At 35.6% G+C, this 25,441-nt stretch overlaps 2 protein-coding genes across 6 annotated transcripts in view; both read left to right on the forward strand.

The window, feature by feature from the left end:
* The window catches only part of LOC127854298 (uncharacterized), a 170,517-nt gene that overhangs the window by 104,788 nt on the left and 40,288 nt on the right, over positions 1 to 25,441 (forward strand). Inside the window, exons 1-2 of one of the 5 annotated variants that reach the window (XM_052389387.1) lie at positions 3,775 to 3,898; positions 5,408 to 6,661. The exons of 2 other annotated variants lie outside the window; for them this stretch is intronic. In XM_052389387.1, the coding sequence (XP_052245347.1) occupies positions 5,598 to 6,661 (1,064 nt within the window). In that variant the 5' untranslated portion in view covers positions 3,775 to 3,898; positions 5,408 to 5,597. Of the gene's footprint in view, positions 1 to 3,774; positions 3,899 to 5,407; positions 7,908 to 25,441 lie in introns of those variants that run through there. 2 more of the 5 variants (XM_052389384.1, XM_052389383.1) reach the window with 2 other exon arrangements.
* LOC127854300 (solute carrier family 35 member F2-like) overlaps positions 17,843 to 25,441 on the forward strand; it is a 154,737-nt gene continuing 147,138 nt past the window's right edge. Inside the window, exon 1 of the mRNA XM_052389390.1 lies at positions 17,843 to 17,881. The gene's annotated coding sequence lies outside the window, so the exon portion shown is untranslated. The remainder of the gene's footprint in view (positions 17,882 to 25,441) is intronic.

Consider the following 25,441-nt stretch of genomic DNA (forward strand, 5'->3'; position numbering starts at 1 on the left):
CTGTACTAGAGGTTTATTCCCGCCCAAAGTCCGATGACGTGAAACGCTCCAAGGAACACAAAACACAATCCTCTTTTAATAAAACCTGTCTCAACAGGCTTTTTTGAGTTGCTGTTTCGAAAATATAAAAGCCGTTTTACAGAATATTTACATAAATATTAACGTAATAAAATTCATCAAAAAATGTCGACATCGACAAATTTAGCGTTAGAATTTCCGGATATGTTTCAGTATATTTTATGTACCCGGGATACCTTTAAATATACTTAGGAGTACCCGGGGTACATTTAAGTAGTACCCGAGCCGACATTTACCAATCAAGCTAAAAAAAACTTAAACACAAATGATTGGAAGTTTAAAATTTATTGGTTTCTGCAATTATTATTTACCAGTAGACAAATATTTATCTCTTGCCCTTTTATGTTCGTCCAATGATTGGGAGTTTAAAATTAATTGGTTTCTGCAAACACATGAATTGGGTTTACCACTATAATTAAAAGCCATACGCGGTAAATGCCGTCATTAATTTACAAGTAACTTTTAGTCAAATGCATTGATAAGCATCGATTATTTGGATCGTGATTCGTAAATTCTACGCATGGGAACATTATAGCTTTACAAAATCATTATTCGTTGATTCAAAGTGTATTGGTGTGGCATTAAAGTCATATTCTGTGAAGATTGCTGATGATATGACATAACAAGTTCAATTATCTTTCGTCTTTTGTAGATGTTGACTTAAAAATGCAAACAATGCTTATTTATTGTTTTCGTCCTTGACGTTACACATATATGTTGTTACTGATATGTGTTAATATCACAAGGCCTGTGGAATAATTAAAAATAGACATGGTTTGCGATATTTATTTTGTACGCACTCATTGCTAGAACAGTGACTTCTCATATGTGACACACAAGTGACAACAAATTGCTGCGATGTTTGGAGATACGGAAGAACGAACATGCAACGTTGACAAATATGTTAATGTGACCGCCTGAATACATATCGGTGCCGTTTCTGTTAATGTTTCAAGCAAATAACCATACACTACTTGATTGATGTTTTTTGATGTGTCAAAAATGTGTGGACATTAGTAGCGTATGTTCATGTGTCAGTTTTTTCTGTCTATGTGCTATAAAATATATTGCGTTGTTTAATCTAACGATGTGTCATACGTAATATAGTTTTTGTTTCTTTCTAACGATGTGTAATACAACTATCCAGCGTCGTTATTGTCCATCAATGTGACATTAATATGTCAAACATATATATTTGGGTCGTTTCTGTCTATCGATGTGTCATACATATATATAGGATTTTTTCCATCTATCGATGTGTCATACATATATATAGGATTTTTTCCATCTATCGATGTGTCATACATATAATATATATATATATATATATATATATATATATATATATATATATATATATATATATATATATATATATAGGGCCGGCCGTTTCTGTCTATCAATGTGTCATACATATATATGTGGTCGTTTTTTTCTATCAATGTGTCATACATATATATTGGATCGTTTCTGTCTATCGATGTGTAATACATATATATTAGGTCGTTTCTGTATATCAATGTGTCATACATATATATTGCGTCGTTTCTGTCTATCAATGTGTCATACATATATATTAGGTCGTTTCTGTCTATCGATGTGTCATACATATATATTTGGTCGTTTTTTGTCTATCGATGTGTAATACATGTATATTAGGTCGTTTCTGTCTATTGATGTGTCATACATATATATAGGATCTGACACGAGTTGTCATATCATACCATATTTTATTAAATGAGTTCAGGAATTTTGTTTGTAAGCGAGCCTTTTCCTGACGTTTATTCACGAGCTGTCTATCGATACAAAGGTTAACAGTAAAATCCTATGTTTACATAAACGAATTTGTTATAATTTAATATTACAGTAATAGTTTGTTTACACGTAATTGACATGGTTTATACAACTATTTATCGGAAATAAGAAATGGTCAACCTTATATTTTGAAACATTACGCCACTGCATTTAAACTTTATCTTATCTGAGTCCAAAGTAAATGCGGGGAACACATTTTTTTCTGTTTCTGCAGCGGAAAATAAAAGTGGTATATAATGATTGTATCATTTTCCCCTTTTATCCATATCTTCCTCACCATCTTCGTCGTCAAAACATCGCCCCAATCATCAACATCAACAAAAACATACCCCACCACCATATTATGTTATAATCACCACCAACAACAACACCATACTACCATCACCGCTATTAACCATATTCTCTCGTCATTGAGATTGTATCGTCATTCAAATCTTAAACGTCGTCATATTATTATAACTATTATCGGCATGTAATACACGATGTATATATCATTATGATTAGATTACCTTAGTATAGATCACAAGTTTCAAATCAATAATTCAATTTCCAGACATGAGTAATACCGCTCTTCCTATTTATCATACCGCTACATTGATATATGTCTGATATAAAATTGCATGCTATATTTTTTTATATATCGGTTCAACAGGCAGTTGTTATATCAGTAAATGTTTGGAGGTAGTTCATATTACTCGAAATGAACTTGAAAGTCATCATATTTCGTAAAATAGAACCAGATTCAACAAATCAAACAATTTCAAACCAATATGTTGTATATTGTATACACAAAAAGCAACAAAGACAGCAAACAAAACTCAATTTACAAATATTAAGCGAATGTTCTCATGAAGTCATAATGAACACATTAAACGTCGAAAAGCATATACATTCCCGACAATTTCTTATAAAATGTGGGACGTAAAGGTATGATTAACAGAAAAAAACAGATTACTGCCCGATCGTTTTGTAATATATCAGGCTCGGCACGAATAAAATAACGGCTCTGTAAGCATCGACATAAATTTTATTCTTAGCCTATACTGATATATTAAATAACTATCAGGCAGTAACCGGTTATTCTCTATATCAAAACGAATGGGTTTTGACAGATGATTGCAATATTGATAATCATGTGATGAGAAAATTGCTTCTGATTGTGCTGATTTTAATTATGACGTTGAGAAAATGAGGTTGGTAAATTGGATGATGATTATAGTGATGATGATGGTGATAATACGATGATGATGATGATGTTGAATTATCACAAGGACGAATATGATGATGACAACGACTATGATAATGATGATGGAACTGAGATTAGAAATAAGAAATTAGGCTCAACGACCAAATTGCGATTCGTTTAACTACTTCTTCACCAAACGTTGGTTTTGGTGACCAAAGGTGGGTTGCACCAAACTGCGGTACTAAAATGACCTCGGTTTACAAAATAGCGAAAAACTGCAGTGTCTTCAGTGCTTTGATTATTTAAGACTTGTTCCATGGCGGTGACCCCAGCTTAATTCTTATATGTGTTTATGTCGTTTTGTATTGTGCTGTTTTGTGCTGTTTGTGCTGTTTTGCACTGTTTAGGCAATCGGTCACTTGCCTTAAATAAAGGACCAACTAATTTTATATAATAAGAATTCAATACTGCTCCAGCAGCTGGAGTTTCACTTCTTTATATTGTAACACAATTGTGACTTTATAAAATGTGTACTAAAAACATGTCTGTGAATATACCAGTGATTGCCTTTAACACCCACTATGTTTATAAACAAACACGTGACTTTATTGCGATAAAAACTATTTAAAAAATACGGAAGTTAAGTGTTTTCCTTTCTGTGCAGTTACGATTGTGATACACATTACTTCCACAGACAGCTATTGGGTTTTTCTGATCAACTATTTATAGAGTTGCGATATATTAAATACATGCCAGCGTCTCTACTTAGTGCTTAAGGTTTAAATGTTTTTTCATTTAACTCCGGATCTAAATGAATACGTAAGTGCATAACCTTGCATTATCAAAATCATAATAATCAAGACATAAAGCTACTTTGTTTTTTTTAACAGAAAGCTTATCGTACCGTTAGCTATTAAATCCTGGTTGGTGACATTAAATGATGCGTATTTCATGATCGCGAATACAGGTCACACTTATACAATGCAATTTGTCTCAGACGTTATTAAATAATACTATTCGATCTATAGGCATGATTTTGTTTCCTTACATACGTTATTTAGATAAGATGATAAATTACAGACGGTTTAATATTTCAGTATGGTTAGTGTGTGCTGTTCAAAAAGTACCCCGCATGCTTTTGAAGCCTCGCTTCGGTTAAAATGTATTTAATCAGTTTATTTTAATGCAAATTATATGAATAGTCAACAAATTTGTTTCTTCATTTAATGACTTATTCGAATTGTACTTGAAACGCGAAATAGAGTTTATTGAAAGTGTTGTATACAATACTATATTACCGTTTGATTTACAGGTCGTAATCTGGTTGTATTATCCTCATGCTGAAAGGCGTAGGAAATAGTAGTTGCAATTCGATCTGTGTGCGTGCGTGCGTAAGTACGTCCACATCTGGATATTGCTATTACTACAACGTTCTGACGCTAGGTTAATGAAACTAAGTATGGGAAATATGCAAGTTATCTCAAATGCATTCTTTAGACGAAAAGCTTGATTGCTATAGTTACCACATTAAATGAAAACTAAAATGTGGATCCACTGACAACTCATAAGTACTTAAGCTAGGTTTATGCAACTAGCTATATGGATAGAGGTCACTTAATATCAGATTTTTCGGACAAAAATGTATTTGTTATGGATACAGAACAAACTTAAAAGTAATCTGGTTTATAAGCTCTGCCTGAAAAGGCTGTGTGTTTGTGTGTGTGTGCAAAGATGGTCATATGGGAGTTTGTTTTTTTCAGATCAAAATTGTGATTGCTATGGTTACATACATAATAAATACAATTTATCCTGAAAGAAGCTGATGTTGTATCTGCAACAAAAATGTTGTTAATGTAAGAACAATTTCTTATTGTATTTTTTCGATAAGAATGAACCCGTGGCGGGGAATGCACTATATGTGACCGCTTCTTTTCATTGTTTAACAATATAAATTTAAGATATGTGGCTGTCCGATTAGATGGTGTTTGCGCTCCTCACTACGGCGAATCGGGTTACATTTCAATTCGCGGCTCATCGTGAGTTTGTGTAGGCCCACACCCCCTTAGCACAAGAGCGCGTGCAAGTATACAATCAGATTCCCACATAGCCTTAGGCATGGAAAACTCTCGTAAAATTAAGAAAACACACACGCATACACACTCACGCACGAATACATACGCACACACGGCGTTTTTCCACGGTATGTGTACCATTTAAAAATTAAATCCGAACTGAACAGAACAATTTACACTACAACACAGGTCCGAAGATAATATAAATACGGTTACTGGTATATACCACTCAAACAGTCTTTACTCCTCGTTTCAGGAAGTATAGCTATTGCAACTAAAACATTGCGAAATACCTTGGACCCACCAATGAATCTGCTTTTTGATTCCGCAAATGTTTGCCTAAATGCCTTGCGAGCAGTAAGAATATCCACAATGTGCAAAGTGCGAAACTGAAGCTGGGAATATCACGGCGATTCATCAATTGAAAGCAACAGGCTTTTCTAGAAATGTTTCCACAGACTAGGCGAACAAAAAGCGTAGTAGAGTGCTCAGGGAACCATGGCGATCAATCACGTCACTTGTTCAAACTCTTAGACTATGTTGGATACAGCCATGGTATCATCGCAGAAAGGCGGAGAGTGTTCCATGGGATAGACGCGATGATTAACAATGCAAGAGAGGACAAAATTGTGCAAGTAACTGCCGGAAGCAAGGCTGAAGGCTTCGCATCGTGTTTTGAAAGCGACTACGACTACTTGCACATATATCAAAATATTGTTTGTATATTTGAAATTTTCACAAATATGTTTTCAAATGACACAACAGAGGTTTGCATGTTAGGGGAAGCATGCCACCCAGGACATTACACACTGAAGTTGTTAAAAAGAGGTGTTAATTTGCCGAAAATCATTGAAGCGTCGCTAGTCAAACAAAACCAAAATGGTGAGATTTTCATTTCTAGTGATTTGTTTACGAAAGAATTTGAGCGAACCATTTCTTTTGATTCAGCGGGTGGATGGACCAAGGGAACTAGGACGGGACCCTCCACCCCTTCGACCCGTGGGATATATCGCAGGGATAACGTGTACGCATTTCGTTGCGTTGTCCAAAAAGAGGTTTTAGCCGACTGGGCTAAACGGGAGAGACCCTTTGGGTGGCCATGTGCTGACGTCATAAATGACGTCATAAATCTAGATGCGCAGCTTGTACCTGTTGGCTGTAAAGGTTCAAGAAATCGAGGCATGGAGTGGCGCATTTGCTTTATTTATGCTGAATTGATGCTAACTGAAAAATTAAACGAGTGTCAGTATAAACTGTACATTCTACTAAAGATTATTAACAAAGAGGTTCTTCATCCAATATGCAGTGATATGTCGTCTTTTATCATGAAGAATGTGGCATTATGGATTGTAGAGTCGCACCGTCAGGAGATATTCCGTGAGCAGAACCTTATGCAAGTCTTACAAATTGCTCTGAAATTCCTCAAGACTGCACTGGTCAATAATAATCTTCCGTACTACATGATACAAGGTAGGGACCTGTTGATTGGACGTACTACTGAAAACGAAAGGTCGAGATTAATCAGTAAAATAGAAGAACTTATCACTGAAGATGGACGGATAATATATCGGTTACCGAAATTACGAGAGGCTGTGGATACTGTTACTCTCGACAAACTTGAACAAACGGAAAAGCGTAGGGACAAACTTGAGCGCCTTGAGTTGTCGCGCCAGTACATGAACGCGTCGTACCGGGCATCAAATCTTCAACGGGAAGAGATAGACAGACTGTGTTGGAATGACAAGACATACCGGGAAGCCAGGTATGAAATGCACGACATGGTATGGCCGCAATGGAGAGACTATTTAATAGCGGAAAACCGAACAGAGACTCTGAACACGGTAATACAAAGCATCGGGGACGCCGGCACCTTCAGGGATCATTATTTGAGATTCGCCCACAGTCATCTCAGTATTATATGGCCTCATCTGAAATCGGAAGTTAAGGTCAAAGAAGATACATCCGAAGAGCTGATAATGGAACTGTTTGCCATTATACGGGTTAAAGTAGAGAGAGATTTGTCGTAGAATATAATACAAATTCGATTCTTACCTTTTTATCAAAGTTTATTAACGTGCTGAACATATTTGTTGAAAATATGATAACCATATGTATTTCTCATAAAGGGTTACATTCAGTACTGTTAAACGATGTGCTGAAACATAGTTATTTTACGTGTGTACTGCCTTACATGCACAAGACTACGAGTGTTTCACTCTTCATATTCATTGTTTTAATAACTCGCAGCAATCATTATGCTGCCATATTTAACAGCTGAAATGTACACTGAATCATTGTTGCTATTGTAAATAAAACCGTTTCCAGGATGCAAAATGGGGTCACGTGTTTTGTTTTAAATCTCATATTTATATAATTTGTTTCTCGCACGCTTTTGTCATTCACAACACATATAATATGCATGTTTATGTCTAAGAATCATCAAGTATTTTCAGAGATCCACTCGTTTATTGACATATCTTATGGTTTTTGGGATTGGAAGTGCGATAACATTTCTTGTTTACGCAGAACTGCAACCTGTTTCAGTGGCTTAATTTATTGTGGGTTTTTCCTTCCAACAATTTACAAATGATTAACAGACGTAAAATATATAAACGATTTATACAGAAATTGGTGTATCCTGTTACATTCAAGTTGTGCCCTACCGTGTGTTACCCCTATATTGCGAGAAATATCATTATGTCCGCGTACCTGTTTTGATAAGTTTGCGTTCGCAAATAAAACCTTTGTGAAATGTTTACAGTTTTTTAAGTATTGATTGAATCCCACTAAAATTTAACAATTATAATTAAAAAACACGAAAATGTCTTGATACAAAAAATTAATACAACAATATAGTAGGACATACTCGTAACAGACCAAAAAAGGAAAATTTAACAGTGCTCAATTCGGTCATTTCCGTTTATAATTTTAAAGGCACACAGTACAAACCAGTGCAACAGTTTTATTGAAATGTATTTGTGATAGGATCGTTTCGTGCCCGGGTTCCGTTACTATTCACTTTCAAAAAGGTTGTTATAAACAATAACATGCAAATGATCGTTTTAACTCATTTATTTTATCTCTTAGGTCTATACTAAATATCAGAGTATGTAACCCTGAAATCTATATCCCTACTATGAGTATATTGAACTAGTCATCAGGATCAACGTGTTTGCCTTGCCCAAGCTGGTGGGAAGGCCGACCTTTTATTTTACTTCAACTATATACTTCAAATAGCTACAAAATTAGACAATAAGTATAGTATTCTTGAATTCGAAGAAATATATAAATAAGTATAATTAATATGTGAAAGAACAGTTTAAAGGTAGGAAATTCACATAGCATACAGGGAGGATATATCACCCTGTTACATATTGAATAATTCAGGAAAAAATATGAATGGAGGACCTTACAATAAAATGACGGTTGAAATCCGTGCGTGGGAATTTTTCTGGTAACCAAGAGCGACGTCAACGTTCATGAAGCCTTTCATTCATAAATTTATATGCGTCGGGTGTCAAAACCAGCATCACTAACACATAAGTTCTGTTATGTCCTGAATAAAATACATGTATATTTTCTTGAGTACCAACTGCAACTTACAAATATCAAAAACATTCACCGCAGTCAATTTCTTGTGTAAGCCAACTGGTCTGGAGATTATAAAACAAAGGGAACTAATTCAGCTTATTCAGTATAGTAGTCAAAATGGTTTGGATGTTTCTCTTTTTTTCCGAAAAGTAATTTATTCAACATACGGAAAATAAACGTGCGTTCATAATTTGGTAACTTGCATTCTGCTTAGTTGCATTCTGCTTACTGCCTGTTGCTAACTGACTTTGTTAATGACGCCTAGTGGCAAAACCGATTATGACTGGTTTACAGGAATAATAAAGACACAAACATTGGATAGTCACCAAGCATGTTGCAACAATCATCAAGTATAACCGAAAAGACAACAAACATGTTAGAATTGTCATGAAGCATATTAGAATAAACATCAGGCATAATGTAAATATTCACCATGAATGATGTAATGTTGCAACAGTCATCAAGTATAAACGAATAGACAACAAGCATGTTGGAATTGTCATGAAGCATATTAGAATAAACATCAGTAATAATGTAAATATTCACAACGAATGATGTAATTTTTACCTAAATACCGTTCCATAATAAACGATAAAACAGTTGATTGTTACGTGTGCCAATTCTGACGGTCCGTGTGCAAAGTCAAGTGTCTAACAATTGCAACGTAAATATAACGTATGCAACGGACACTTAACGAATACATACGGAATTGACCGATGTTTGACGTTTTATACCCGAGGCAAGGAAATGGTGGTCTAGGCGTGACTGCCTTTTGAAGATTGTATGGAATTTGGGTTATTGCTTTGATGCAAATTTCGATTATTATATTTATTCAATAATGCCCCAAATATTCGTTACGTTACAAATATATACATGTGTCAAACAAATAGATGTTTCTGTCTATTGATATATCTTACAAATATCTAGCGTCATTAAGTCTATCGATGTTCCATACAAATATATTGCGTTGATATGGTCTATCGATGTGAAGTTCAGTTAAATTGCGTCGATTTTGTCCATGATATGTCAAACAAAAACCTAGCGTCGTTTCTGTATATCAATGAGTCATACAACTAAATAGCGTCGTTTCTGTATATCAATGAGTCATACAACTAAATTGCGTCGTTTCTGTCTATCATCGTGTCATAAAACTAAAGTGCGTCGTTTCTGTATATCATTGTGTCATACAACTAAATTGCGTCGTTTCTGTCTATCAATGTGTCATACAACTAAATTGCGTCGTTTCCGTATATCAATGAGTCATACAACTAAATTGCGTCGTTTCTGTCTATCATTGTGTCATACAACTAAATTGCGTCGTTTCTGTATAGCATTGTGTCATACAAATAAATTGCGTCGTTTCTGTGTATCAATGTATCATACAACTAAATTGCGTCGTTTTGTCAAGCAATGTACCATAAAACTAAATTGCGTCTTTTCTGCCTATCAATGTGTCATACAACTAAATTGCGTCGTTTCTGCCTATCAATGTGTCATGCAACTAAATTATGTCGTTTCTGTCTATCAATGTTCCCTACAACTTAATTGCGTCGTTTCTTTCAATGTGTCATAAAAGGAAATTGCGTCGTTTTTGTCTATAAATCTGTCATACAACAAAATTGCGTCGTTTCTGCCTATCAATGTGACAAACATATATTTTGGGTCGTTTCTGTCTATCACTGTGTCATACATATATATTGGGGCGTTTCTATATATCGATGTGTTATACACGCATATTGCAACAACTGTTTACGACTCATCACTGCGTTATAATTCAGAATACGCTATACTCGTGACTGACAAGATGTCTAGAAGTATATGAACTCTTGTAAATAATTTATGTATCGTGCGAGTCATTTATTTATACTGAACGCTTTTCTTGGTTTATAATATTGTTATTTTGAAAACACAAAGCAAAACTTGAATTATTGCAAAAAATGAAAGTCATCTGACGCCCTTTTCCCAACGATTGCGTAAGTGGTACTTAATATTTGTTCAAGTGATGCGTTTGTAACAATACATCACGAGTTCGACTTCGGTGTTACCAGTTACTAATATGTGTTTCAAACAATGCACTGTTAGATGCAAATTAACCTAGTCGGTACACGATACATACAAGTATATATGATCCGCATTAGGAACTATAACGTGATAGCGAACTAGCGGTATTATTAACTTATCACACTGCTGTCGTACAAATCCATATAAAATATATTATGATTCATGATACACGAATGACAATGAAAACTTATGTTTAATTATTTATGAGTAAAAATCATTATATACCATTGCGTTTTACGCATAAAACTGTTGCATTTTCTATTGAAGTGTTCAGCATGTACAACGATATTCTCATAAACTCTTGATCTCATTGTTTATGTGATGCAAAGTTTTAAAATGGAAAAGCATGGATTTTGACTCCGCTTATTCATTTATTCATCATATAAACCGCAGTGACCTAACAAAACATTAAAGCACTCCAGTATGTCAATAAGCAATTCTACACGTATTTTGAACAATCGCAAAAGACTGGAATCATAATCCAATTTATCAATTTATCTAATAAAAGAAATGAAAAAAAAATACGTTATTTATCCTACGTGTACGATTCAAAGACGTTCATTAACATAAAGTATATTCATGTATGCTCAATGTTTATTCGCGAGCTGTATATCGATTCGAAACATAAACAGTGCAGTAAGTTATTTACATATACGTGTTTGTTATCATTAAATATTACATCACTAGTTTTGTTTACACATAGATAACATTGTTTATACAAATATTTATGGGAAATAAATTAATTTGCAATATTACATTGCTGCATTTGAACTTAACCTTATCTGAGTCGGAAGAAAATTCAGTGAATCATGTTTTGTCTTTTTCTGCAGCACAAAAAAGTGGTACATTTATCTTGTCATAATCTTGCTATTTTATTCTTATCCATATCTTCCTCATGATCACCATCGTCAGCCGCAGAAAATCGCCATTATCATCAACAACAACAAAAACAGCAACGCTACCATTATCTTCTTTTATCATCACCAACAACACCATACTACAATCACCGCCATTATCTCTATTGTTTTCGTAATTTAGATTGTGTCGTCATATAAAATCTAAATTGTTATCATGTTATTATCATATTATCACCATTATCAGCATATACGACACGATGTGTACGTCACCAGTATGAGAATACTTAAGTAATAATCAAAAGTTTCCAAGCAAAATTTCATAAACCAGAGCATTCCTGATAGACCATATAAAAACGAATGGATTTTCAACGACGATTGCAACATTAATAGTATTGATATTGATAATCAGAGGATGCTTCTGATTATGCTGATATTAATTATGACGGTCAGAATATGATGATAATTGGTTTGATTATGATTATAATAATGATGATGATATTGAATGATGACAACAACGAAGATGCTGATGACGACGACTATGATAACCATGATGGAACTGGCGAAACACTGATTAAAAAGCAAACACATTTGCGTTTTTTTTCACTATATATATATATATTTCAAAACTACGGAATACCGTTAGGGCCATCGTGGTTACACATTAAAATCCAGAGGGCGACATTGCGATAGTACGATGGCGACAATGCGATAGTATGAAGGCGACAATGCGATGATACGATGGCGACAGTATGATATGTCGCATTGTCGCCACCGTACTATCGCATTGTCGCCATCGTACTATCGTGTTGTCGTACCGTCGTCATCGTATTATCGCAGTGTCGCCATCGTACTATCGCATTGTCGCAATCGTATCGCATTGTCTCTATCGTACTATCGCATTGTCGTCCTCTGGATTTTAATGTGTAACCACGATGGCACTAACGGTATTCCGTACAATACCCACTGTTTACACATTAGTGAACAACTGCAGTGTTTAAAGCTCTTTGATTAAAGACCTGTTACACGATATTGGAAATAAAGTGAACTAAATGTGTCTGTTCACATGCCAGTGATTGCGTTTATAAACAAACACGTGGCAATATTGCGAATAATTCTCCAACAAAAAAACAGACATTACGTGTTTTCCTTCCTGATCAGTTTGCTAAGCATTACTCACAAAGACAGCTTTTGGTTTTTATAAACTATTTAAAGCATTGACACTTTATTGCGCGTTATATCTTATAAATGCCAACATTTCTATTAAGTGCTTAAGGTTTTACTTGTTGTACGTTTCTCCGGGTAAAAATGGATACGTAAGTAATTACCAAGAGACAGAGCTTTTTTTGTTATAACAGTTTGATTATCGTTGTGTTACATAATAAATCTTGGTTGATGACATTAAAAGGCTTCGTTGTTCGTAAACCCGAATACTGGTTAAACAATGTACCGATAATAAGTCTCAGACGTTTTTAAAGGTACTAGATAATCTATCGGCGTGCTTTTTTTCCTGATATATATACGGATTTATTTATTAGATTTTTATAATAGATTACAAACCGTGTAATCTTTCAGAAGGGTGAACGTGTTTTGTTTTAATTATTAATGGTAACATGAAGTAGTCCTCATGCTTTTAACGCGTTGATGCGGTTATTATATAGTATCTCAATTCATTGTAATGCTAGTATATACAAATAGTCAATATAAAATTGCGCATAAGATGACTTATTCGAAGTGTACTTAAAACGCGAACTACAGTTAAAAAATACGTTTTGTGTACGCTACAAAATTTAATGTCATTATCTTGGTTTATCATCTCCACGCCGAAACGCGTAAGGACATAAAATCGTAGTCACTCTGTCCGTGTGCGTGCGTCGGTACGTCAACATATGGATAAGTAAAAAGGTACTAAAGCTAGGTTGATGAAACTCGGTATTTTATAGATGGCCTTATGGGTAACATGCACGTTGGCACTGTAGTGTAAATTAAGCGAAACGAGTGGGTTCTATGGTTACAGAAATATGTCAAAGCTATAAGTTGGAGCCTCTGACAACTCACAAATATCTTAAGCTATTTTTATGAAACTTGATGTGTAGAAAGAGGACACGTTATTTCCGATTCCTCATCGGACAAACATTGCGGTTGTTATGGTTACAGAAATAATTGAAAACTAAATTCGGATCGTGCGCTACCTGAAAAAGTGCTTTAGCAAGGCTGATGAAACATAGAGGATGATGTGCATAGAAGGTCACATGAGAAACATGAAAGTTAGTTAAGTTTTATTTCGAATCAAATGTGTAGTTGCTATGGTTATATATATAAATAACAAAACTATCCCGCAAGGGAACTGTTGTTTTGTCAGCGACAAAGCTCTGGGTAATATAAGATAAAATTCATAATGAAAATGTGACAGCTTCATGTCATTTTCGAAACAATATAAAAATTTAAGATGTATTTAGGCTGTCTGATTAGTGCATTGCTCAGTGTTTTCAACTCTCACTCTTGCGATACGGGTTCAATTCCAAATCGGTGCATATTTAGTTTTAGTAGGTCCCCCTCAGCACAAGAGCACGTGCAGGGGGTACTCTCAGAGTCATAACATAGCCCCAAGCGCGGACAGCCCTCATAAATTTAACAAAACACACACGTACACACTCACCCACACACACTCGCACACATAGTTTTTTCCCACGGTCTTTGTACCATTTAAGATCTACATTTGAACAGGACAGAACGAGTGTTTATTTACATTCGTATGTACAATACAGATCCATAGATAATATAAACACGATCACTGGTATATGACTCTTAATTTGTAAATACTTTTCGTTTCAGAAAGTCTATTAATGGCCACTAAAATATTGCCACAAAAATTGGAGCCACCAAGAAATCTAAATTTAGATTGCGCAAATGTTTGCCTAAAAGCAACGCAAGAAGCAAGAATATCCACTCGTTATGTTCAAAGAGCGGAACTGAAGTTGGAATTTCCAGATGATTCATCCATCAGAAGCAACGTGCCATTATGTTAATGTTCCCAAAGACTCGACAAACAAATTTGTAGTCCATGGCGATGATCCATCACCCAATTTGTTCAACATTTTGGACTATGTTGGATATAGCCATGACATGGTCGCAAAAAGGAGGAGAGTGTTTCGTGAGAAAGACGCAATGATATATAGTCCTAGAGAGGACGAAATCGTCAGTGTAACAGCCGGCAGCAAGGCTGAAGGATTCGCATCATGTTTTGAAAGCGACTACGACCGATCAAACGTATATACGAACATTGTTTGTCAATTTGAAATGTGTATGTTATCAAAGGATTCAAAAGAATTTGGCATGTTAGGGGAAGCATGCCATCCAGGACATTACAAACTGAAGTTGTTAACAAGAGGTTCTAAGTTGCCGAAAATCATGGAAGAGTCGCTAGTAACAAATCAACAGGGAGAGACTTACATTTCGAGAGATTTGTTAACGAAAGAAACTAGAACGAACCGTTCCTATGGATACAGTTGGAGGATGGAACAAAGGACGCGATTATTAATAGTGCAAGAGCGGACGAAATCGTCAGTGTAACAGCCGGCAGCAAGGGTGAAGGATTCGCATCATGTTTTGAAAGCGACTACGACCGATTGAACGTATATACAAACATTGTTTGTCAATTTGAAATTAGCCCAAACATGCTTTTTTTCAAAGGATTCAACAGGGTTTGGCATGTTAGGGGAAGCATGCCATCCAGGACATTTCAAACTGAAGTTGTTAACAAGAGGTGCTAAGTTCCCTAAAATCATTGAAGCGTCGCTGGTCACAAACCAACACGAAGAGACTTATATTTCGAGTGATTTGTTCACGAAGGAACTAGAGCGAACCGTTCCTATGGATACAGTTGGAGGATGGAACATAGGAACTAGGGCGGGGCCTGCCGTCCCCTCAACGCGTGGCATATACCGCAGGGATGACGTGTTTCCATTTCGTTGCGTTGTCCAGAGAGAGGTTCTAGCCGACTGGGCTAAAAGGAGGAGACTTTTGGTTGGCCATGTGCTGACGTCATAAATGAAGTCATAAATCTAGATGCGCAGCTAGTGCCTGTTGGTTGTAAGGGTTACATAAACCGGATCATGTAATGGCGCATCTGCTTTATTAATGGGGAATTAAAGCTAACTGACACTTTAAATGAGTGTCAGTATAAACTGTACATTCTACTGAAAATGATTAACAAAGAGATACTTCATCCAATCTGCAGTGAAATGTCGTCTTACATCATGAAGAATGTGACATTCTGGGTTGTGGAGACGCACAGTCAGGAGATATTCCGTGATGAGCATCTAATGCACGTCTTACAAATCGCTCTAAGACCCCTGTAGACTGCACTGGTTGACAATAATCTTTCGTACTACATGATACCCGAGAGGAACTTTTTAGTTGGCCGTACTTCTGAAAAAGAAAGGATTGGATTGATCAGCAACATAGAAGAACTTATCACTAAAGGTGAACGGATAATTTATCGGTTACCGAAACTACGCGAGGCTATGGAGACTTTCCCTCTCGACGAACTTGAACAAACGGGAAAGCGTAGAGATAAATTGGAACTCCTGGAGTTGAAGCGCCAGTATATTCTAACGTCGTACTGGGCACCAAGTCTTCAGCGGGAAGAGATAGATTAACTGTGTTGGCATGACAAGAGATACCGGGGTGCTAGGTATGAAATGTACGACATTGTATGGCCAACATGGAGGGACTATTTAATAGCAGAAAGTCGCATGGAGACGTTGGACACAGTTTTTCAAAGCATCGGGGGCGCCGGTACCTCCAGGGATAATTATTTGAGATTCGCCCACAGTTATCTCAGTATTGTATGGCCTCATCTGAAATCGGAAGTTACGGTGAAGGAAGATACATCCGAAGAGCTGATTATGGAACTGTTTGCTATATTACGGGCGAAAATAGAGAGAGCGTTGTCGTAGAATATAAATTTGAATTATAAGTTGGTTTGACATTTTTTGTTGAAATGTGCTAACCGTTTACATTTCAAGTAAAGGGCTACTTTGGATTCTTGCAAACGACGTCCTGTCGACATTGTTATTTTTACATGTGTACTGCATTGCATGCAGAAGAGTACCATTGTTTTATTCTTCATTTTAATATTTGTTATCAACTCGCATGAAGTATAATGCAGTCATAGTTAACAGGTGAAATTTCCACTCAATTATTGGTGCAATGATATTGTAACGCTTTTTATTTTGAATCTCATATTTATCAACATTTGGTTTTGGAACGCTTTTGCAAGTCACAACACATTTATCATGCAAGTTTATGTATAACAATCATCAAGTCATTCCAGAGATCTATTCGTTTACCGAGAGATCCAGGAGTGGATAAGAATAACAATACAAATACTTGTTTACGCAGAACTGCATCCTGTTTCGGTGGTTGTATTTGCTGTATTGCTGGAGTACCCTGTGTGTTAAAATTACAGATGTTCCCTAGATCAGATGGTCTACCGTTTGTAAACCTCTTGTTGCTAAATATTATCAGTATGTATGTATCAGTATACCTGTTTTAATCATTTTGTTTTCGTAAATAGAACCTTTTAGAAATAGTAACGGTCTTTTAAGTATTGACAGAATCATGTTGGCATTTAACAAAATGAATGTACAAAAATATATTTAGACATACGCGCAATCGACAAAAATGTTTGCACATACATGTATATAACACTATTTTTAGTGTTTGATGTTCATAAAATAATACAGTTGTCACGTTAAAACATTACTTTTTATAACTTAGAACTAATTTAATCTTTCCGCGGACAATATCTTCATGTATTCACAGTAGTAACGTAGTGAAGTCACGGCATGTAATAAATGCAAGTGAAGCAGTATGATGAAAACAAACAAACTCATCAATATTTGTCAACAATGGTATCATTTTAACAACTAACTACACGATTTAACAGATAGGAATATAATTATGTAATCATTTAAATCAAACAGGGACAGTTCACACTTTTCCTGAATCATCTGAATGGTCTCTGGTAAATGGCCACCATATTAAGTCATTTTGCGAAATTCATGAACAAATTAAGTATTTCGTGAAGTATTTGTGTGAATAAGTCATTTCACAAAAATCCTGAATCGTTTAGGAATTTTGTGAAAGTCCTAGTTGTATTGAGTTACTGTAACATTGCAATTATAGTATACTATAACCTTGTAAACAACAACAACTACGTTAATATCTGCATAAGCAAAATGACTAATTTTATCAAGCAAATGTTAGCTTTAATCTAAAACTGTTGATGGTGAATTATTCGAAGAATGTTTAAGTGGAAGATAATGTTATGAGCGTTCTTGTAAAGTAAGATAACGTCGCGACGTTTGTCCTAAATAAGTATGAATATTTCGGGTTTAGATTATTCGGACATCGGCCCTGAGCAAGTATGTCCGTCGTTTCGGCGCTCCTATAGAATTCATCTCTCAATAATTGATGCGAAGATTTAAAAGCACATCTTTTAATTCGTCAATTTGTATTAAATTTTGTAATTCTTGGACCATTGGCAGCGGTTTCGTAGCACCAAAAAAAATCCGCTTATTTATCTCACATGAGCTAGTTGTTAAAATCGAAAAGGGGTGATTTTGCTGTTCCACATTTTTTCAACAATAGACATACAGTGGGTTTCATACCTTGCGTATAAATAATCAATATGAAAAGGGATCTTTTTTTTTTCAAATCCAAACATGCATCAAACCTAAACCACAATCCAAGGCATCTGGATTGGATTCTCTCAAAATTCATTTGGGATTGCAGATGTTGTCATGTTCATTGTAACTAAAGAAAGATAAATTGTTTCTGCTCAATGATCCAATTACAGATTGAGCTATTGTATTGAAATAACATAATGAATGCCTTATATTCATATTTATTATGGGATTGCATATTTGATGTGCAGGGTCAATGTCAAGGTGTTGTTAGATATTGAAGAATTGTTTGTACTCGTTATTCCTCGATTGGTCATTTTCGGCTCGGGTACTACTTAAATGTACCCCGGGTATTCTTAAGTATACTTAAATGTAACCCGGGTACGGAAAATTTACTTACACGTACCCGACACATTTAGACTGTACCCGAGGTTTTATTCCCACCCGAAGTCCGATGACGTAAAACGCGCTAAGGTATACAAAACACAATCTTCTTTGAACAAAACCTGCCTCAACAGGCTTTTCTGAGTAGCTGTTTCGAAAATATAAAGGCCATTTTACAGAATATTGACAATAATATTAACATAATAAATTTGAGAAAAAAATGCCGACAACGTAAAATTTAGCGTTAGAATTTCCGGGTACGTTTCAGTATATTTTCTGTACCCGGGAAACTTTTAAATACACTTAGGAGTACCCGGGGTACATTTAAGTAGTACCCGAGCCGACATTTACCAAAAGAACCTCAACAACTTAAAAACAAATGATTGGAAGTTTAAAATTGATTGGTTTCTGTAATTATTATTTACCAGTAGACAAATATGTATCTCTCGTTCTTTCTGTTCGTCTATGATTGTATGTCCAATGATTGGAAGTTTAAAATTAATTGGTTTCCACAAACACGTGAGTTGATTTTACCACTATAAAAGCCATAACCGGTAAATGCCGTCATTAATTTACAAGTATCTTCTAGTCAAATGTCTTGGTAAGCATCGATTATTTGGATCGTGATACGTAAATTCTACGCATGGGAACATTATTGCTTTACACAATCATTATACGTTGATTTAAAATGTATTGGTGTTGCATTTAAATCATATTCTGTGAAGGTTGCTGATGATATAACATTACAAGTTCAATTTCGTCTTTTGTAGATGTTGACATAAAAATGTAAACAATGTTGTTGTTTTTTCATCCTTGACGTTACACATATATGTTGTTACTGATATGTGTTTATATCACAAGGCCTGTGGAATAATTAAAGATAGACATGGTTTGAGATATTTATTTGTACGCACTCATTGCTAGAACAGTGATTTCTCATAAGTGACAACACAAGTGACAACAACTTTTGCTACGATGTTTGGCAATACGAAAATACGAACATGCAACGTTGACACATATGTAGATGTGACCGCCTGAATACACAGCGGTGTCATTTCTGTTAATGTTTCAAGCAAATAACCATACACTACTTGATTGATGGTTTTTGATGTGTCAAACATTTGTGGGCATTAGTAGCGTATGCTTATGTGTCAGTTTTTTCTGTCTATGTGCTATAAAAATATATTGCGTTGTTTAATCTAACGAAGTGTCATACAAACTATGCATTTGTGTTTCTTTCTAACAATGTGTAATACAACTATCTAGCGTCGTTATTGTCCATCAATGTGACATTAATATGTCATACATATATATTGGGACGTTTCTGTCTATCGATGTGCCATACATATATATAGGGTCGTTTCTGTCTATCGATGTGTCATACATATATATTGGGTCGTTTTTGTCTATCGATGTGTCATACATATATATTTGGTCTTGTCTGTCTATCAATGTGTCATACCTATATATTGGGTCGTTTCTGTCTATCGTTGTGTCATGCATATATATTGGGTCGTGTCTGTCTATCAATGTGTCATACATATATATTGGGTCGTTTCTGTCTATCAATGTGCCATACATATATAAAGGATCTTTTCCATCTATCAATGTGTCATACATATATATAGGGTCGTTTCTGTCTATCTATGTGTCATACATATATATTGGGTCGTTTCTGTCTTTCGATGTGTCATTCATATATATTTGGTCGTGTCTATCTATCAATGTGTCATACATATATATTGGGTCGTTTCTGTCTATCGATGTGTCATACATATATATTGGGTCGTTTCTGTCTATCGATGTGTCATGCATATATATTGGGTCGTTTCTGTCTATCAATGTGTCATACATATATATTGGGTCGTTTCTGTCTATCGATGTGTCATACATATATATTTGGTCGTTTCTGTCGCTCGATGTGTCATACAACAATCTATTGCAAACATGTTGTATAAATTTGTGTTTCGAATTATGTACTGTTAAATTTTATTGCGGAGAACATACGTCTCCATCTTATACATACAAGTATATGATCCGCATTGGAAACTACAACGTGATAGCGGACTGGCGTATTGATGTTCTTATTATACGCCTTGGTAAAACTCCATGTTAATCAACTTTTTTTATTAATGTTAATATTGAGGAACAATTTAAAAAGTTTAAATCCCACATCATCAACGGCACATTAATTTGTAAACAGTCGAAGATAAGTTATTTTTATTAAAACACAATAAATCACATTGCATCCTACGCGTATAACTGTTTCATCAGCTATTGAGGTGAAGCGTGTTTAACGATTTTCTCATTAAATCTTGACATCATAGTTTATCTGATGAAAATTATTATCAACTGAAAAGCATAGACTTTGACTAAGCTTATTCATTGTATTGTGTTCATATAAACCGCCGTGACTTGAACAAACAATGGAATATTCTAGTTTGTCAATCAACTATCATACTTGTAATTTGAGCAATCACAAGAGTCTTTGTTTAAACATATTTATTCATTTTTGCAAGCACAATATATCTATTTTTCAGAAAAAACCAACAGCTATCTGCAGAAGTAATGTGTGTCACAATCGTAACTGCGCAGAAAGGAAAACACGTAATTTCCGTATTTTTTGTGTGGCGATTTTCTTGCAATAAAGTTGCGTTATATATTTATAAATACCAGCGTCCCTGCTGAGTGCTTAAGGTTTAACTTTTTTTTTTCATTTAACTCCGGATATAAATGAATACGTAAGTGTATAACCTTGTATTATCAAATCACAATTATCAAGACAATACGCTACTTTGTTTTTGTTTTAACAGTAAGCTAATCGTACCGTAAGCTATTAAATCTTGGTTGGTGACATTAAATGATGCGTATTTCGTGATTGCGAATACAGGTGACACTTATAAAAAAGAAATTTGGCTCAGACGTTATTGACTAATAATATTAGATCTATAAGCGTGATTTTGTTTCCTAACATACGTTATTTAGATATTATTATAAATTACAAACGGTTCAATATTCCATTATGGTTAATATGTGCTCTTTAAAAAGTACCCGCATCCTTTTGAAGCCTTGCTTGGGTTAAAATTTATTTAATCAATATATTTTAATGCAAATTATTTGAATAGTCAACATAATTGTTTTCATACAATGACTTATTCGAATTGTACTTGCAACGCGAAATACAGTTTATTAAAAGCGTTGTATACATACTATACTATATTACTGTTTCATTTACAGGTCGTTATCTGGTTATATTATCCTCATGCTGAAAGGGGTAGGGAATAGTAGTTGCAATTCGGTTCGTGTGCGTGCGTCAGTACGTCCATATGGATATTGCTATTACTAAAACATACTGACGCTAGGTTTATAAAACTAAGTATTTTACATAGTCATATGGGAAATATGCACGCTATCTCAGTTGTATTCTTTAGACGAAAAGCTTGATTGCTATAGTTACCAAATTAAATGAAAACTAAAATGTGGATCCACTGACAACTCATAAGTCTTAAGCTAGGTTTATGCAACTCGCTATGTGAATAGAGGCCACGTAACATCAGACTCTTACCGGACAAAAATGTATTTGTTATGATTACAGAAAAAAATAAAAAATTAATCTGGATCATAAGCTCTACCTGAAAAGGGTGTGTGTGTCTGTCTGCATAGATGGTCATATAGGATTTTGGCTTTTCAGATCAAAATTGTGATTGCTATGGTAACATAATAAATACAATAAATCCTGAAGGAAGCTGCTGTTGTATCTGCAACAAAGCTGTTGTTTAAGTAAGATTAATATCTTACTGTATCTTTTCGATAAGAATGCACCCGTGGCGGGGAATACACTATGTTTTACCGCTTCTTTTCATTGTTTAATAATATTAATTTAAGATGCGGCTGTCCGAATGGATTGCTTGGTGTTTGCGCTTCTCACTCCGGCGAATCGGGTTACATTTCAATTCGCGGCCCATAGTGAGTTTGGTTAGGCTCACATCCCCCTTAGCACAAGAGCACGTGTTAGTATACACTCCGAGTCCTCCCATAGCCTTAGGCATGGAAAGCCCTCATAAAATTAATAAAACACACACGCATACATACACACACGCACGAACACATACACACACATGGCGTTTTTCCACGGTCTGTGTACCATTTAAGAACTTAATCCGAACGAACAGAACAATTTACACTACAACACATATCCGAAGATAACATAAACACGGTTACTGGTATATACCACTCAAACCGTCTTTACTCCTCGTTTCAGGAAGTCTAGCTATGACAACTAAAACATTCCAAAAACCTTGGACCCACCACGGAATCTGCTTTTTGATTCCGCAAATGTTTACCTAAATGCCACGTGAGCAGCAAGCATATCCACTCGTCATGTGCAAAGTGCGAAACTTAAGCTGGGAATATCATGGCGATTCATCAATTGAAAGCAACAGGCTTTTCTAGAAATGTTTCCACCGACAAGGCTATCACAAACCGTAGTAGAGTGCTCAGGAAACCATGGCGATGATCCATCACGTCACTTGTTCAAACTCTTAGACTATGTTGGATAAAGCCATGATATCATCGCAGAAAGGCGGAGAGTGTTCCATGGGATAGACGCGATGATTAACAATGGAAGAGAGGACGAAATTGTGCGTGTAACAGCCGGCAGCAAGGCTGAAGGCTTCGCATCGTGTTTTGAAAGCGACTTCGACTACTTGTACATATATCAGAATATTGTTTGTCATTTTGAAATTTTAACAAATATGTTTTCAAATGATATAACCGAGTTTGGCATGTTAGGGGAAGCATGCCACCCAGGACACTACAAACTGAAGTTGTTCACAAGAGGTGTTAATTTGCCGAAAATCATGGAAGCGTCGCTAGTCACAAACCAAAATGGTGAGATTATCATTTCCAGCGATTTGTTCACGAAAGAATTTGAGCGAACAGCTTTTATTTGAATCAGCGATTGGATGGAACAAGGGAACGAAGACGGGGCCTGCCGTCCCTTCGACCCGTGGAATATATCGCAGGAATGAGGTGTACACATTTCGTTGCGTTGTCCAAAAAGACGTTTTAGCCGACTGGGCTTAACGGAAGAGACCCTTCGGTTGGCCATGTGCTGACGTCATAAATGACGTCATAAATCTAGATGCGCAGCTAGTACCTGTTGGATGTAATGGTTCAAGTAATCGCGGAATGGAGTGGCGCATTTGCTTTATTTATGCGGAATTGAAGCTAATTGAAACGTTAAACAAATTCCAGTATAAACTGCACATTCTACTAAAAATTATTAACAAAGAGGTACTTCATCCAATTTGCAGTGATATGTCGTCTTTTATCATGAAGAATGTGGTATTCTGGATTGTAGAGTCGCACCGTCAGGAGATATTTCGTGAGCAGAATCGAATGCACCTCTTACAAATTGCTCTGAAATTCCTGCAGACTGCACTAGTTAATAATAATCTTCCGTACTACATGATACCTGGTAGGGACCTGTTGGTTGGGCGCACTACTGAAAACGAAAGGTCCAGATTGATCAGTAAATTAGGGGAAGTTATCGCAGAAGATGGACGGATTATATATCGGTTACCGAAACTAAGAGAGGCTGTGAGCACTGTCCCTCCCGGCGAACTTGAACAAGCGGGAAAGCGTAGGGACCAACTGGAGCGCCTTGTGTTGACGCGCCAATACATGCACGCGTCGTACCGGGCATCAAATTTTCAACGAGAAGAGATAGACATACTGTATTGGAATGACAAGGGTTACCGGGATGCCATTGTATGAAATGTACGACATGGTATGGCCTCAATGGAGAGATCATTTAAAAGCGAACAGAGACGCTGAACACGGTAATACAAAGCATCGGGGACGCCGATACCTTCAGTGATCATTATTTAAGATTAGCCCATAGTATTGTCAGTATTGTTTGGCCTCATCTGAAATCAGAAGTTACGATGAAGGTAGACACGCCCGAAGAGCTGATTTTGGAACTGGTTGACATATTACGGGTAAAAATAGAGAGAGATTTGTCGTAGAATATAATATGAATTCGATGCTAACCTTGTTATCAAAGTTTATTAACGTGTAACGTGTTGAATATATTTGTTGGAAATATGATAACCATATATATTTCTCATAAAGGGTTACATTCAATTCTGTCAAACAAACTATGTTCTGTAGACATAGTTATTTTACGTGTGTACTGCCTAACATGCACAAGACTACGAGTGTTTCACTCTTCATATTCATTGTTTTAATAAACTCAAAGCAATCATTATGCTGACATTTTTAACAGCTGAAATGTACACTGAATTATTGTTGCTATTGTAATTATAACGCTTTTCAGGATGCAAACTGTGATCACATGTTTTGTTTTGAGTCTCATATTTATATACTTTGTTTCTCGTACGCTTTTGTCATTCCCAATACATAAAGTGTGCATGTTTATGTCTAAGAATCATGAAGCATGTTCAAAGATTAATTCGTTTATTGACAGATCTTATAGTTATTGGGATTGGAAGTGCGATAACATTTCTTGTTTACGCAGAACTGCAACCTGTTTCAGTGGCTTTATTTAGTGTGGTTGGCCCCTTTAACAATTGACATACGATTAACAGACGTAAAAATATATAAATGATTTATACAGAGATTGGAGTACCCTGTCACATTAAAGATGTATCCTACCGTGTGTTACCCCTATATTGCGAAAAATAT

This window comes from Dreissena polymorpha, chromosome 12, assembly GCF_020536995.1.
Source record: "Dreissena polymorpha isolate Duluth1 chromosome 12, UMN_Dpol_1.0, whole genome shotgun sequence".
In the NCBI taxonomy this organism is placed as follows: domain Eukaryota; kingdom Metazoa; phylum Mollusca; class Bivalvia; order Myida; family Dreissenidae; genus Dreissena; species Dreissena polymorpha.